The sequence below is a fragment of the Myxine glutinosa genome, chromosome 6 (genome assembly GCF_964187855.1).
Source record: "Myxine glutinosa chromosome 6, kmMyxGlut1.1, whole genome shotgun sequence".
Classification (NCBI taxonomy): Eukaryota; Metazoa; Chordata; class Myxini; order Myxiniformes; family Myxinidae; genus Myxine; species Myxine glutinosa.
The window spans coordinates 1,235,801-1,252,775 of NC_136266.1; the positions used below are offsets into that span (position 1 = coordinate 1,235,801).

A 16,975-nucleotide genomic window follows, 5' to 3' on the forward strand; every position below is an offset into this window, starting at 1 on the left:
GCGTCCACCTCAGCTATTCCTTCCTGCAATATCCACCGTGTGAGTGTGAACGTCCTGTCCTACTCGTTTGTCTTGGGGATTAAGTAAATGAAATAGAATAAGTTAACAATGCACTGTGTGACTGCTCTTTTCCATCTATTGCTGTAAATAATATTGGTCGCTCTAAAATATTGCTTGTGTGTGTATAATAAATCTGTTCTTCCTCCGTATTCTTCTTCTTCTTTTTCATTCTCTTGCGATCGCTTTAGAGATTTCCCGATTGAATATCCGTGGGGCGATCTGGTCAACGTCGGGTGAAATCGGGTTTTAATCGGGGAGTAACTGTTCGGACGCGGTTAAATACACCACCGCTCGGTCCATATAACATCTAAAAGCCGCGTCTGTAACAATATGTAGAAGAAGGATGATAGGTCTATAAGAGAAAACAAATATTTGTAGTGTTTGAGTGGTCTAATGAACAACATTAAGGATAGGTACTACAGACAAAAGGTTCATAAAGATGAGGGTGGGAGAAATAGAGGTGTTTATGATTTTTGAAAAAGACAAGGGGGTAAATGACATTAGATAGGGATTTCCCATGTTAAACGGAGGTGTCCCAGAAGCAACATTATTACACTACTCGGGTCGGAGCTGCTTGGTGGAGCCAACGCTGCTGGTGGGGGGTCTGGCGTGACGGGTCCTCTCTCTTTCTTAGTCCAACCCAGTCCAACAACTTCCTCTCTTGCTTAGTCCAACTCTTAGTCCCACTCAGTCCAACTCTTCCTCTCTTGCTTAGTCCAACAACAACTTCTCTCTTGCTTTCGCGCGTGCTCTATATAGCGCCTCCGGCGATCAAGCCGCTGGTGTCCAGGACACGCCCATCGGTCAGCTCGCCTCGGCCCTGATTGGTCGGCACGGCCCTCTGGCTCCGCCCTTGATGACGATGGGCGGGCACGCCCAGGAGTCGGCAGCTCCTCCCCCTTCTTCTCCAAGCCGACCTCGTGGCGAATGGAGTCGCGGAGGGAACAGTTGGCAATTGTTGGAAGGGGAATGTGAATGAAAAGGGATCTACTCATATTTAATGCAGTGCAATGGAGTGTTTCAATTAATGGAAGACACAGCCTTACACTAATACACATAATAAGGATATAACTGTCAACAAGGGGGGAAATCTATGATTGGCTAACGTGTGGTGTTTATGAACTAATTACAGGACGCACTTTGACCTTTATACATAACTGGAGTAAGGAGGACGATATTTTTACAATGTACTATACAATAAAAAAACACAATAAAAAAAACACAATCCTCATATCCACAACACTGCACCCTCCTCCTCTTAGGCACGTCCCGGGCCTCTTACCTTTACTTTTAGTGTGGCATGTAGGTGTAGTTCCCTCTACATTTAACCTGACCCTGAGTGCGACAGTTTTAAAACATAAATAAATATGTCCCGCTGCTCCATTGCACCCTGCCTAACAGATTCACGCCCACAGCTAACCGAATTGCGGAATTGTCTTCAAACTAAAACACTTACGGTGGGGGCGCATTATTTACAATGACTTTACTTTTATTTACAAAACGCAACCCAGGACCTGTGATTGTTCTTTTGGGGGGTGGGGGGGGGGGGGGGAGACAGTCTGCTCTGCATAGACGCACCATGAAGCACCCAAAACACCCTCAAGCACTAATCGGTGCACAGTCATCACTGTTCATGAATAAAAATAACCAAGCAACCCCTAACACTGCTGGTGGTCTCTTGCTCTTCGGCTCCCTCTGCTGGCTATTGCTATCTTCCAGGTGTTGTCATCTTCTTTGCTGGCGGCCTATTTGCAATAATAAAATGCACCCAACGTGTCCATTTCTTTTATTTATGGCCCACAGGGGGCCGACTATGTATGGTTCACCTGTGGGGCATCGGTGCCCTGTGGCCAAGGTCCGCCAGCAAGATCTCAGGCCTTCACGGCCGGTTCCAGCAGAGGGGCCATGCCCCAACCCATGGGGTCCATAAGTGGTGCTCAGCCACAGACATGTGGTCCATAAGGTGGTGCATCGATGCAGACAGCTGGTTCTGGGAGTTCCGGGCGCACAATGGCGGACTTACGCACGCTCCCCTCGGCGCCTCGTGGCGCACAGGTCCTCATGTGGGAGACAAAAGGGGGGAAAAGACAGATGAGCGAGGGGTAAGGTCACAAGGGTACACTTCAATACAGGCAATGCAAGGCGAAGTGCGTACGGAGAGCGAAGTGAGGAAGCTCGTCCCTACCGTACGTCACCCCCCCTGTCACCTACTCTACCCTTGCCCTTATCCCATATTTACAAAATCTACACCTTTACAAATTCGTCGCTAATGTCACGTCTTCCCCATATTTCCCCTATACCAAATTTGTCTCCACAATCCCTCTATCCAAAATTTGCCATCACCGAATTCATCATCAATCCTCATAAGGAGGAAGAGATGGAACATCAACACAATGTCACACCCACGTCATGATGCGTCTCACATTCCAAACATTTGCATCATAAAAATAATAAAACATGGCATGGTGTGGAGTTACGTCACCTCAGGTGAGTGGATGTAGATGGTGCGAGGAGACTTCAATCCTAACTATCCTCTAAATGACTTTAACACACTTTACACGACCCGGGGTCTTTCCCTGCCAATCCATTGGCCAACTTACACAATGGGTTCTAAAAACCAATTCCCACTGCCCAAACTGTGGTGCTTCTCAATTTGGGGTCTCACTCCCCCGATTCATCTCCCGGTGCCCTTGCACAATTTCCGGGCTGGGTCGTGTAGCTCTCCCAGCAGGTCTACCCACCTGCACACCTCCACCACTGTAGTTGCCACCCGAGCTTACCTAGCTCCTCACCCTAACCTATCTAACTGGGGAAGGCCCCTCCTGACTCTGTCACCCCTTGGTGCCCTCTGGCACTGGGCTACCCGGGTCCGTCCTCCGGATCCTCGGGCCCTATCCACAACAACTCTACCGGCTCCCAGAGCCCACCTGCGGCCTCACCTGGCCGACATCCTCACAGTGGTGGAGTGCTCAACCAACTACACACACTAACAGGCTACACGCCCAGCCATTTCCACGTCACTAATGCACCCATCCAAATACCATTCTTCCACCACGCACCACAGATGCCAATATCCAACCACAATTTACCTGTACCCTCTACCTAACACTTACACTACCCTCCCCGGGTATTCGTGATGGGGTTCCATTCTTCCCCCATTCACACCTCGCACCATCTACTCCACTCCACAGTTTCCCCCATACTCACTCCACTACCATCCATTCCAATACTCCATATACTCCAGACCATTTATTCCATACACCTGTTTTTCATACACCTGTCGTTGCACACCTGTGCAATCACACCTGGTGCCACCTGCACCCTCCTTCCTTCCTGGACCATTTGGTCAACACAACACACATCACCATCACTCCCTCATACACTGCTCCATCCACCTGTCCAGTTGCACACCTGTGCAATCACACCTTTTAACCATACACACGGCATCATCTAATCTACCTGTTGCCCTGCTAACTTAGTGCTCCCCGTCTTCCCTTTAAACAAAGCACATACCACGTCATTATCATCCAAACTAATCGACCTGCGTCCCCACTGCAGGTATCATTGTCACTACCTAACCTTAACGTTACCTAAGGTCATCTTCTCTAGATCCCTACACACTATATCCTAACCCTCCCGGGCTAGTTTTCACTGCCATAAACCCCATAAATCTAGTGCTCCTTTGCCCCCGCTGTGAGAGATGGCAGAGTTGCCATCCCACCACATTGGGTATTTCTCACTACCAATTTTGCACACCAAATTCCAGCCAATCAAAAATTTGCCAATCACTACCAATCCTCGGCCAATCATCACTCTGCCAATCCTTTGCCAATCATCAAATTTTGTTTTTCTAATTTCGGGTCCAAAACACTATCCTCGTCACACGTCTACTCACTTGAGCCTCTCCGTGCGCCAATTCACTTCTACAGCCCGGCTTCGCACGGCCGAGCAATGAATGCGGGTTGCTTGGTGCCGGCGGTTGGATACGTCCGGCATTCGGTGCAGGGAAGGACGCTTTCCCGGGCCGAGATCCCACGCACCATCTCGGCACAGAGCCGTCCAATGGCCCGATCTCGACCTGCCGGAACGCCTCAACAAAAAGGGGTTGTCGTGACGACCCTTCCTACAGGGCCGCCCGCTCCGCTTAGTGGAGCACGGACGCGGCCGTTCAAAGCGCGGCCCGGCGTGGATCTCGCACGGCGGTTCTTTCGAAACCGCCGCGGATCCCCGCGGCACGCAAAGCTGCCCGGTTCTCACTGAAGGCCCGATTCGGCTATACGTCGCTCTAACCGCTAACCCGGTTAGCGTCGATGCTCCATTCGCATGCTTACACCCCGCAGCCCGTTCCTTGCTCATACATCCAGCCATCTCAATGCTCTTTGTCATTGCACCTTCCCTGGCACACCCAGGTACATTCATTCCGCTTACAGACTTTGTCACACACCTGACCACCGCACACCTTTGCACACACTCGTCGTTCGCGCACCTCACCAACACACCTCTTCGCGCCCCCTCCTCGGTCACCTCCTCTGTAACAACCACAGGTGTGCTCTCACTTGCACACCCAACCACGTGCCTCACTACCAATTCCAGTGTGCATTCCCACACACGCTCTACCATTCCAGGTGTGCATCCTTCCCTTCCAGGTGTACATCCTCTCTCACCTGCCACTACCAACTCACGCTCCGTTTCACTCTCACAACTCTTACCACCACACTCGGTTGCGCATTCACCCTTACTCTTGACCACGCACTCTGTCCTTCTGCACCCGTCCGTTACACACCTTTCTCGCGCATCCTCTTGCGCATACTTTCCCGTTACACCCTCTGTAACACTCACCACAGGTGTGCATTCTCCCTTACTCTTGACAGCGCACTCTTTCCTCATGCACCCGTCCGTTACACACCTTTCTCGTGCATCCTCTTGCGCACACTCTCCCGTTACACCCTCCGTAACACTCACCACAGGTGTACACTCTCTCGTTACATCCTCTGTAACACTCCCCACTCCGCGCTTCCATGTGCCCCCTCGCACACGCGCTACGACCAACTCACTCTCGACAGCACACTCACTCCTTGGTGCGCACTTTTTCCTCACACACCCCAGAGTCGGACATTCTCGCACACCTCCTCTTTCGCACACCGTACCTGTCACACACTTCACCAGCGGCCTCTCACGAACACCCGGGTCCAAATCAACCCCCAAGCCGACTGAAGCTCCCCTCACATCATATACATTTCCGAATATCTCGCCACTCACCTTGGCACCTCGTCTCTGCACCTCCTCTGCCACCTGCAAACTCTTTATTTGGTTAGCAAGCACACCATCATGATTCGAGCACAGACCTTGTACCAATTCCATTACTTCCTCCTTTATCTCTTTCTCAGCTTCCCTTCGTCTCTTCTTAATTTCAATCACCCCTTCTTCCACCTCCTCTAATTTTTCCTTTACCTCCTTCATCTCCCGGTGCGCCCCCTCTATCTCTTCCTCCAACGCCACTTTAACCGTTTCTATGTGCGTCCTCACCTCCCGGTCCTTCGTCTCCATTACTTCTGTCACCTCTTCCAACCTCTTCGTCAACCCCTCATGTACCATCTGACATTCCTTCTGTGTCGCTATTAATTCGTTCTTGATGTCTTTTTGTGTCGCTTTTAACCCCCCGATTATTGCAGTGTTCTTTTCCACTTGGTCCACGAGTTCCTTTTGTCCCATTGTCAGCTGTTCTACTCCCCTCGTCAGACCCTTTATTCCCCCCTGTAACCTAGCCGTATTATTCCTCACCTCTTTCTCCATACGCTTCTCACCTCGCTTTACCTCCTCGCGTACCCCCGAGACCTCCTCGCTTACACCTCGTCGTATTTCCTCCTTCATCTCCTCCATCTCTTTTGTGGATGCCGCCCTCATCTGTCCTAATTCATCCCTTTGGGCATCCAATTTGGTTTCTACCCCGATTTTCACCTCCTCTATCTGCTCTCCCATTTGTTTAATTTCCCGGGCCAATTGCTCCCCTATTTCCCGCAATTTGTTTTCCATCTTGTTTTCTAACCCCTCTAACCCATTTTTCACCCCCTCTATCTGATTCTCCTGGGCAGCCATTCTATTTTCCACCCCCGTTAACCCATTTTTCACCTCTTTTATCCCGTTGTCTAACCCCTCAAATTTATTGTCCAACCCCTTAAAATTATTGTCTAACCGTTCACCGGTACCCCTCGCTTCGTCCCTCATTGCTCCCATTTGGCCCCTCAATTCATCCCTCATTTGCTCACCCATTTTTTCCATATACCCCATCATCTGCACCGCGAAGAGGTTCAATTTCCCCAGCGCTGCGGTCTCGGCTGCAGCAGCGCCGCCATTTTGTGCCTCTTCAACCACGGGCGCGAGGGTGCCATTTTGTGCGCCTGACACCTCCTCAACCACCTCCTCATTGCTCTCCTCCATTTCTTCCCTCTGATCCTGGGTTACCCCTAACCCCTCTTCTAGTTCCCCCACCGGCATCCGATCGCCTTGACTATCCATGGCACGACTCAATTTGGGATTTTAAAAACTAAATCTTGGCCGCTCCAAATTTTGACCAAATTTTTTCTTGATGTTTTAAAAATTTGGTTCGGGCCTCGTATCTCACTCCCAGACACCAATTGTTACGGACTGCGGATAAGATGTTAATTTGCCGAGTGGATGGCGCCGCGGCCCTAACAGTTACCCCGACTAACCCGATTCCTGAACGTTGGCCAAAATCGCGCCACAGATATTCAATAGGGAAAAGACAAAGGCGACACGGATGTGAAGGAGAAGAAGACAGAAGTAGGGAATACGAATATAATTTATTTACTATTTACAACCAAAAAAACCAAGGAGAAGGAAGGATAATAAAATAATTTACAGAAGAAATCAGAGACACAGTGAAAATCGCTAGCTTACCTACAGTCTTAATTAACCCAGGGACAAGACAAACAGAACAAACTCACGTACACGAATGGGGAAATTGCAGGCAGGAATGACAGGAGGTGGGTGGCTGGAGGGGGAGGAAGGCACGGAGCTGGCTGCAGCTTGATTCCGCACGGGACGTCGGGCTGGACCTCGACGGCCGCCGATGCCACCGATCCTGTCGTGTGCGCGGGGTAACGGGTCGGAGCTGCTTGGTGGAGCCAACGCTGCTGGTGGGGGGTCTGGCGTGACGGGTCCTCTCTCTTTCTTAGTCCAACAACTTCCTCTCTTGCTTAGTCCAACTCTTAGTCCAACTCAGTCCAACTCTTCCTCTCTTGCTTAGTCCAACAACAACTTCTCTCTTGCTTTCGCGCGCGCTCTATATAGCGCCTCCGGCGATCAAGCTGCTGGTGTCCAGGACACGCCCATCGGCCAGCTCGCCTCGGCCCTGATTGGTCGGCACGGCCCTCTGGCTCCGCCCTTGATGACGATGGGCGGGCACGCCCAGGAGTCGGCAGCTCCTCCCCCTTCTTCTCCAAGCCGACCTCGTGGCGAATGGAGTCGCGGAGGGAACAGTTGGCAATTGTTGGAAGGGGAATGTGAATGAAAGGGGATATACTCTTATTTAATGCAGTGCAATGGAGTGTTTCAATTAATGGAAGACACAGCCATGGAGTCGCGGAATGTGGATGTCGCGGAATGGAAGGGGAATGTGAATGAAAGGGGATATACTCTTATTTAATGCAGTGCAATGGAGTGTTTCAATTAATGGAAGACACAGCCATGGAGCCTTCCTCCCCCTCCAGCCACCCACCTCCTGTCATTCCTGCCTGCAATTTCCTAAACTAATACACATAATAAGGATATAAGTCAACAAGGGGGGAAATCTATGATTGGCTAACGTGTGGTGTTTATGAACTAATTACGGGAAGCACTTTGACCTTTATACATAACTGGAGTAAGGAGGGCGATATTTTTACAATGTACTATACAATAAAAAAAACACAATAAAATGAACATATGTCACCCACAGGGTGAACCGTATCTTGCCAAAATGTGAAAATTCCGTTTTTTCGTCATGACGTCATCAAATGACGTCATAGCGTCAAACTGTTTACAGATCTGGGAAGCACTCATCAAGGGCATTCATATGAGGTATTACTCGATATGGTACCTACGATTTCAAAATTTGACCTTGGGGTCAATAATTTTCGACCTCCAGCGCTAACCATGAAGGTCAAGGCCGATCGCCACCAAAAACTAATCAGCTGAGCGCCGGACCATATACTAGATTCCCATGAAGTTTGGAGACGATCCGATCAAAGTTACTCAAAAAATAAGGGTTTCGTTGACCTCCATGATTGACCGCAAAGTGACCTTGACCTTTGACCTTGACCTTCAAAATTTTGTGTGCTGAAGGGTATCTCTATAGGACTCTGATATGCGAAGTTACAGGAGTTTCCAATAATAACTGTGGTCTACAGAGTGATCTAAACGTGAAAAAAAATGATTAACCACAAACAAAAAAACAAAAAAACAAAAAAATAAACATATGTCACCCACAGGGTGAACCGTATCTTGCCAAAATGTGAAAATTCCGTTTTTTCGTCATGACGTCATCAAATGACGTCATAGCGTCAAACTGTTTACAGATCTGGGAAGCACTCATCAAGGGCATTCATATGAGGTATTACTCGATATGGTACCTACGATTTCAAAATTTGACCTTGGGGTCAATAATTTTCGACCTCCAGCGCTAACCATGAAGGTCAAGGCCGATCGCCACCAAAAACTAATCAGCTGAGCGCCGGACCATATACTAGATTCCCATGAAGTTTGGAGACGATCCGATCAAAGTTACTCAAAAAATTAGTGTTTCGTCGACCTCCATGATTGACCACAAAGTGACCTTGACCTTTGACTTTGACCTTCAAAATTTTGTGTGCTGAAGGGTATCTCTATAGGACTCTGATATGCGAAGTTACAGGAGTTTCCAATAATAACTGTGGTCTACAGAGTGATCTAAACGTGAAAAAAAAAGATTAACCACAAACAAAAAAACAAAATGAAAATTCCGTTTTTTCGTCATGACGTCATCAAATGACGTCATAGCGTCAAACTGTTTACAGATCTGGGAAGCACTCATCAAGGGCATTCATATGAGGTATTACTCGATATGGTACCTACGATTTCAAAATTTGACCTTGGGGTCAATAATTTTCGACCTCCAGCGCTAACCATGAAGGTCAAGGCCGATCGCCACCAAAAACTAATCAGCTGAGCGCCGGACCATATACTAGATTCCCATGAAGTTTGGAGACGATCCGATCAAAGTTACTCAAAAAATAAGGGTTTCGTTGACCTCCATGATTGACCACAAAGTGACCTTGACCTTTGACCTTGACCTTCAAAATTTTGTGTGCTGAAGGGTATCTCTATAGGACTCTGATATGCGAAGTTACAGGAGTTTCCAATAAAAATAACTGTGGTCTACAGAGTGATCTAAACGTGAAAAAAAATGATTAACCACAAACAAACAAACATACAAGCTGACTAATACATCTTGCAAAAACTTCGTTTTGGCAAGATAACAAACAAACATACAAGCTGACTAATACATCTTGCAAAAACTTCGTTTTGGCAAGATAAAAAACACAATCCTCATATCCACAACAATATTTTTTTTTAATATTTTCGTTTAATTTATTTATCACTGCCATTCCATGTGAGCTGTCGCAAATTCCAAAAGGGCATGCCAACATGGGGAACAAAATCTTAGTTTCCATTCAATATGATCAAAAATGAGGGTGGAGCTAGGTTTTAAAGGTTTATGCTTCAAAATGTCATAGCTGCTAAACCATGTGACTTATGACATCATGCTCGCTAAACCTTTTGTTTGTCATGGGTATGCGATTCTGCCTGCAAAGTTTGGCCTCGATCTGTTCAGTCTTTTCCGAGAAAATGGGTTTTAATGGTTTTTCAGGCTCTTCACTTCAAACAATATGGCGGCCGAACCACATGACCTACGACGTCTTTATAATTTTTCATCACCAAGATGATGCTCAAGAAATTTCATGCTGATCGGATAAAAATTACTTGTCAAATTATGACGTCATAAAGGAGGGACCTATGATATCATCATTCGCTTACGTTATTCTGCATGGAGAGTTCTTTACAATTAGACGTCTCAATTTTTTCTGTGTAGCATTTTTGGAGATATTGAGGTGCAGTTTTTTGTTTTTTCCAAGATGGCGTCCATACCACGTGACCTATGACGTCATGATTACCATGAAAATATTCTACAGGCTGAGGCACTCCTATGGTAAAAATTTCCTGTCAATCGGTACAAACTATTGCAGAGAAGTTGATTTTTAAAGGAAATAAATCCGAAAAATGGCAGTGCAGCAATCGGTTAGATGGCCTGAGAAGAAACAGTGTTGCAATTCTTCTTCTTCCAGCAAAAACGACTTCTAGCCTGAGGCGCCCAGCAATGCTGCCAGCACATAGAGACGGTAGTGGGAGGGAGAGGTGTACAATAATTGATTGATTAATTGCATAATTAAAATCAATAAATGATTGTAAAATATTTTCTTCATCAATTGGCTAATAATAGCATACCTCAACCACCAGTGTTTCATCCGAAGCTATAACTTTTCAAAAATTAATTAAATGTCATTAACAGAATTTTTAAAATCTAATTAATTAATTTATTGACTCATCAATAAATTATTAATCGATTAATCCAAAAAAAAAATACCCTTTACAGCCAAATCACTTGGTCACTGTCGTATCCGAATATCAGCTTCCGAGCTCAAACGGTGCCCGAGATATTGCCCAGATGAGAAAGAAAATAAATAAGTAATCAATAACAAAAATAAATAAATAATAATCATAAAATAATTAAATTATTAATGAATTGGCTACTAGAATACCTAAACCACCACAGTTTCATCCGAATCTGTACCTAAAATTTTTTTGTCATTAATCAAATAATTAATTGATTCATCAATAAATGAAAAATACTATTTACAGCCAATTCACTTGGTCATTGTCGTGTCCAAATATCAGCTTCCGAGCTCAAAAGGTGCTTGAGATATTGCCCAGATGAGAAAAGAAAAAGTAAGTACTTAATAAAAAAACCAAAAAAAAAACCACATTTAGAGGCCATTTTTCCCCGCAAAGCGGGGTTTGGCCTTTTTCGGGGACCGTGGTTGTTGTTTTTTTTTTTTTTTGGTCCCCTTTTTGAAGCAATGTTTTACGGCCGGATGCCCTTCCTGCCGCCAACCCTTTTTGTCACCTTTTATGACAAACAGGGAATTACCATTGAACTGGTACTCAATTTGCCGACCTCGGAAGGATGAGCAGGCTGAGTCAACCCCCCTGGCGTTAATTCAGTGATCGACCGGGATTCAGAACCCAGGATCCTGGGATCCTAAGCTGGCACCCTAGCCGCTAGCCCAACACCAGGGTTAAAACCACCTTTAGAGGCCATTTTTCCCCGCAAGCGGGGGTTGGCCTTTTTCGGGGACCGTGGTTGTTGTTGTTTTTCGGTCCCCTTTTTGAAGCAATGTTTTACGGCCGGATGCCCTTCCTGACGCCAACCCTTTTTGCCACCTTTAACGACAAACAGGGAATTACCAGTGAACTGGTGCTCAATTAGCCGACCTCGGAAGGATGACAGGCTGAGTCAACCCCCCTGGCGTTAATTCAGCGATCGACCGAGATTCGAACCCAGGATCCGAGGATCCTAAGCCGGCACCCGAGCCGCTAGCCCAACACCAGGGTTCCAACACCAGGGTTAAATCGATAATAATTAAGTGACTCATCAATCAATTGATTAATCAAAAAATAAAAATACCCATTTTTTCCAAAGCACGTGCGCACTATTGTGCCAAAATTTCAGCTTCGTAGCTCAAAGGATGGCTGAGATATTGCTTGGACAAACAAAGAAGAAAGAAACCAGAGAGAAAACCGAGTGCTCACTTTCAACGCACATCATCACCGGGCTCCCTTCAGTGCCCAGCGATGATGTCATGCAGCGCAGCGAGCAGGAATCAGAAAGGAGCGGTGTAAAACAACATTTTTTATTTTTTAAGGAGACACTTATTCGACATTTAGATTTCTCGGGATACCTTGGCGTAATGCTCGACCCAAACAAAGCCAATGGAAATCTGATGCAACAAACCTAGGAAGTGTATGATCAGCATAGGCCACCGGCCTTGTGTCTTTGTGCCACCAGTACACCAAGATGGTGGCCATATTTTATTTGGGTGCTGTAGTGGGTGGAGTCGAGCAACAATTGTGGGTGTGGTCCAATAGCTGCCCGACCAATGGGGGGCACATTTCAAAATCGACCAACAATAAGAACCAGAACAACCACCATGAGGAGCTTTTGTTGACAGAGATGTGATTTTATTCACAGCATGGTTCATGTGACGTCTCTGGTTCATGGTTCGAACACCTTTTAAACACAGGTGCATCATGTCTGCTGGACCCGGACCCATAAATTTAAACTTATCAGCAGCAGAGGGTGGTGTCATATTATAGGAGTTTATTTTTTCTTCTTTTGTTGGAGCAGTTTTTCTGCATAATCGATGGGGATTAAACCCGGGCAGTTAGCGCGTTCACCGTCCAGGAGGCGGGTGATCATTGGTCTGATGATGTTGATGTCACGATGAAGTTCGGCGAGGAACGGTGAGAGCGAATCGGTCGGGGCGTTCGTGTCCACCACAAAGTATCTGCGGTTGGGTTTAGGTTGAGAATCAGAGACAACAATGATTGAATAAGGAGAAGGGGAACAACAAAATTCAGCAAAATGTTTAACATCTTAAACTCGTTTCCTTGAAGACCTTTTCATTGCGCTCAGCTCCTCCATGACCCTCAATGTATTTTCCTTGTGGTTACCTCCTCCATGAGCCGCAAGGTATTTTCCTTGTGCTCAGCTCCTCTATGAGCCTCAACGTCTTTTCCTTGCACTCATGTCCTCCATGAGCCTCAAGGTATTTTCCTTGCGCTCACGTCCTCCATGAGCCTCAATGTATTTTCCTTGCGCTCACGTCCTCCATGAGCCTCAAGGTCTTTTCCTTGCACTCACGTCCTCCATGAGCCTCAAGGTATTTTCCTTGCACTCAGCTCCTCCATGGGCCTCAGGGTCTTTTCCTTGTGCTCAGCTCCTTGAGCCTGAAGATCTTTTCCTTGCACTCAGCTCCTTCATGAGCCTCAATGTATTTTCCTTGCACTCAGCTCCTCTATGAGCCTCAAGGTCTTTTCCTTGCACTCACGTCCTCCATGAGCCTCAAGGTATTTTCCTTGCACTCAGCTCCTCCATGAGCCTCAGGGTCTTTTCCTTGTGCTCAGCTCCTTGAGCCTCAAGATCTTTTCCTTGCACTGAGGTCCTCTATGAGCCTCAAGGTATTTTCCTTGCGCTTAGGTCCTCCATGAGCCTCAAGGTATTTTGCTAGGCTCAGCTCCTCCTTGAGCATCACACTCAGCTCCTCCATGAGCCTGATGATCTTTTCCTTGTGCTCAGCTCCTCCATTAGCCTCAAGGCTGCTTCCTTGCGCTCAGGTCCTCCATGAACCTCAAGATCCTTTCCTTGTGCTCAGCTCCTTCATGAGCCTCAAGGTGTTTTCCTTGTGCTTAGCTCCTCCATGAGCTTGAAGGTCTTTTCCTTGCGCTCAGCCTCTCCATGAGCCTGGAGGTCTTTTCCTTGTGCTCAGCTCCTCTGAGCCTCACACTCAGCTCCTCCATGAGCCTCAAGGTTTTTCCCTTGCTCTCACGTTCTCCATGAGCCTCAAGGTATTTTCCCAAGCACTAAGCTCCTCCATGAGCCTGAAGTTATTTTCCTTGTGCTCAGCTCCTCCATGAGCCTGAAGCTATTTTCTTTGCACTCAGCTCCTCCATGAGCCTGAAGGTCTTTTCCTTGTGCTCAGCTCCTCCATGAGCCTGAAGCTATTTTCCTTGCACTCAGCTCCTCCATGAGCCTGAAGGTCTTTTCCTTGCACTCAGCTCCTCCATGAGCCTGAAGTTATTTTCCTTGTGCTCAGCTCCTCCATGAGCCTGAAGCTATTTTCCTTGCACTCAGCTCCTCCATGAGCCTGAAGGTCTTTTCCTTGTGCTCAGGTCCTTGACTCCCCTTTCCGACTAATATTTTACAACGACTAATATTGACATGTGGGAAAATTACACGCCCTGACCAGGAATGTAACGCAGGTCCACTGGTGAACCGTACCAGTGCTCTGCCATTCATTTATAGGCCTTACCAATCATGTTATTCACCTTAACAATCATGTTATCAGGAAGAGTTCTTTCATTTATAGGCTCTCCTCCCTCCTCCAGCCCAAAACAGCTTTTATTCACAGTCCAAAACTGACTACCCCTTTCTATTTAGCCATCAGCCATCATTCTGTAAACATCACACACCCAACTCCCTGTCCTCCCCCCAAACATTACACCCTTAACTCCACTGTCCTCCCCCCCCCCCCCCCAAATGTCACACCCCCAACTCCCCTATCCTACTCCCCACCCCCCCCCCCAAACTATTTCCCCTTCCCCCTCCCCCTCTTCACACCTCAACTCCCCTGGTCCCCAAAACCTCACACCCCTAATGACACCCTCCCCCCCCACTTCACAGCCCTAGCCCTAAACCCACCCCTCAACACCTTCGCACCCCGACCCCTCGCTCCCCAGATGGCTTCTCAGCCCCAAGTCTCTCTCCTCCACAGACTTCATACCCCTACAACTACCCCTCCATATCCTGACGGATTCACATCACTACCCTTACCCCTCCCTTATTTTACCCCTCTGTCCCTACCCACAGCCTTTTCCCTACAACTAGAGCCCCTGCCTATCGAGTCAAGACAACTTGCAATTAGAAGCCATTTTGTATCCATGGAGTGTGACGCACCGAGCCTGCACCCATTGTGTGTGAAGCGTAACGTATCGGGTTACCTCCATCAAAGGTGGATGGAGGTTATGTTTTACCCCTCCCTGTCTGTCTGTGTGTGTACAAGATATCTCAAAATGTTGTGGACAGATTCGGACGAAATTTGGCAGAGATGTAGCGTGTGTGACAAGGACGAAATGTTTAGATTTTGGTGAAGATTCGGATACTAGAATGTTTTCAGTGATTTTTCACCATTTGGAGATAGGATATCTCAAAAAGTTGTGGACGGATGAGTTTGATTAAATATGATTCTGTATTGAGATTTGCTGGTCGACTCTGGAAGTGTTCACCATAAACATGTGTTCACCTGGCAGAGGTATGCTCTCCGAGTGCTGTTCTAGTTTCTAATGAAACTCTCATCCAACAACACACCTCTACAACTCTCCTCCTCCCTCCTTCCTCATTCCTTCCTCCTCCCTCCTTCCTTCCTCCTCCCTTCCTCATTCTTCCTTCCTCCCTCCTCCTCCTCCCTTCCTCATTCTTCCTTCTCTCCCCACCCCTCCATCCTTCCATCATTCTTCCTTCCTCATTCTTCCTTCCTCATTCTTCCTTCTCTCCCCACCCCTCCATCCTTCCATCATTCTTCTTCCTTCCTTCTCCTTCCTCACAAGGTTTCACACCATCTAGCCCTCCTCCCCGCCCCGCAAACCCTCCGTTTCTCACCGTGCACACGTGTTCACATGGCCGTGCTTGGTGATGCGGAATGGTAACCTCCTTTCCCCGAGACCATCGATCTTTCTGACCACCGCCCCCCTCTTCATAAGGGCTCCGAGTGCGCGGCGTAAGGTCTCCACAGTCTCCGGCTGAAGTACACACCGGATTGGAATAAAGGGGAGATCGCTCTGAATATGTTCACAAACATTCCAAGACATTTCAATCAAATCGAATCCATAAATAACCCTTCTCAGTTCTCACACCTTCTCCATGACTCTCAATAGCAGCGCGAGCTCGTAGCGCGGCATGGCTCCATTTGCAACTTCCGGTGTACGCTTTATTTCTCCGTGTAAAGTTATTGCTGCTTCATCGGGTTTGCAAATCGTTGTTAAATCATTTACCTAACGGTCTACCAGAACTTACCACGTGTCTAGATTCCTTTAAAATGAAAGGCTATGGTTATTAAGGCGCAGTAAGGAAAATATAAATTTAACCAGCGCATGCTCGATATTTACATCACCGCCAAAAGCACGTCCATTACACCGCTCAACCTCGATATTTATATCACCGCCGAAAGCGCCTCCGTTACACCGCTCAACCTCGATATTTATATCACCGCCGAAAGCGCGTCCGTTACACCGCTCTACCTCGATATTTATATCACCGCCGAAAGCGCGTCCGTTACACCGCTCTACCTCGATATTTACATCAACGCCGAAAGCTACTCCGTTACACCGCTCAACCTCGATATTTATATCACCGCAGAAAGCGCGTCGGTTACACCACCTGCATACTTGATACAGCACCGGGACAGAGACATGCACCAACATGACATAACAATAATGTTCGAGATGCTCAGCGTCAAGAAAGAAAGCAGCACGTGCCATTTTTACCTCTGCCATCGAAGGTGCACAGAGGTTATGTTTCACTTCTGTCTGTCCGTCTGTTACTTGCTAAATCAAACATTCCCAGGTATATTGGCAGGTTGGTCTGGTCTGTTATTGATTCTGCCTGTCCATCTTGGTTTGTCTGTGTCTGTCTGTCTTTGTATGTCTGTCTGTCGACTATCTTTGTCTGTTTTTGTGTGACTTTTTGTTTCTGTTTGTATTGAAGGAACTGCGCTCCAACGCGAGTCGAAAGAATTGACGCGACCAAAGACGGAATTCGTCCGAGTTGCTTTATTGAAACAAAACAGCTCAGGTATTCTCCCTAGCCCGTTTTTCGGGCAACAATATATATACACATTTATGTCGGGAAGTTTGCCCGGCAAAAGCTATACCGGGCATGCCCGGGTATCAAGGGCGAGCCTTGGAAAGGCGAGTCTGGACCTGCCCGGGCGTGTTTGGCTGCGCCTGGCAAGTCGAGGCTGGGCGTGCCCGGGCGCTCTGGGCG

The 16,975-nt window shown here is 47.5% G+C and overlaps 1 protein-coding gene across 1 annotated transcript; it reads right to left on the bottom strand.

Annotated features, from left to right (window-relative positions):
• Window positions 1-12,054: 12,054 nt before the first annotated feature.
• Window positions 12,055-16,155, bottom strand: MRPS6 (mitochondrial ribosomal protein S6). The gene is made up of 3 exons (XM_068119490.2): window positions 15,847-16,155; window positions 15,593-15,732; window positions 12,055-12,722 (listed from the first exon to the last, which is right to left on the bottom strand). The coding sequence occupies exons 1-3, from the start codon at window positions 15,889-15,891 to the stop codon at window positions 12,536-12,538; spliced, it is 372 nt and encodes a 123-aa protein (XP_067975591.1). The 5' UTR covers window positions 15,892-16,155; the 3' UTR covers window positions 12,055-12,535.
• Between the last annotated feature and the right edge of the window lie 820 nt (window positions 16,156-16,975).

Coding starts and splice junctions, on each gene's coding strand:
- MRPS6 (XM_068119490.2), bottom strand. CDS start 15,891: ATGCCGCGCTACGAGCTCGCGCTGCTATTGAGAGTCATGGAGAAG. Junction 15,733..15,846: donor TATTGAGAGTCATGGAGAAG/GTGTGAGAACTG, acceptor TGTGTACTTCAG/CCGGAGACTGTGGAGACCTT. Junction 12,723..15,592: donor CATGTGAACACGTGTGCACG/GTGAGAAACGGA, acceptor ACCCAACCGCAG/ATACTTTGTGGTGGACACGA.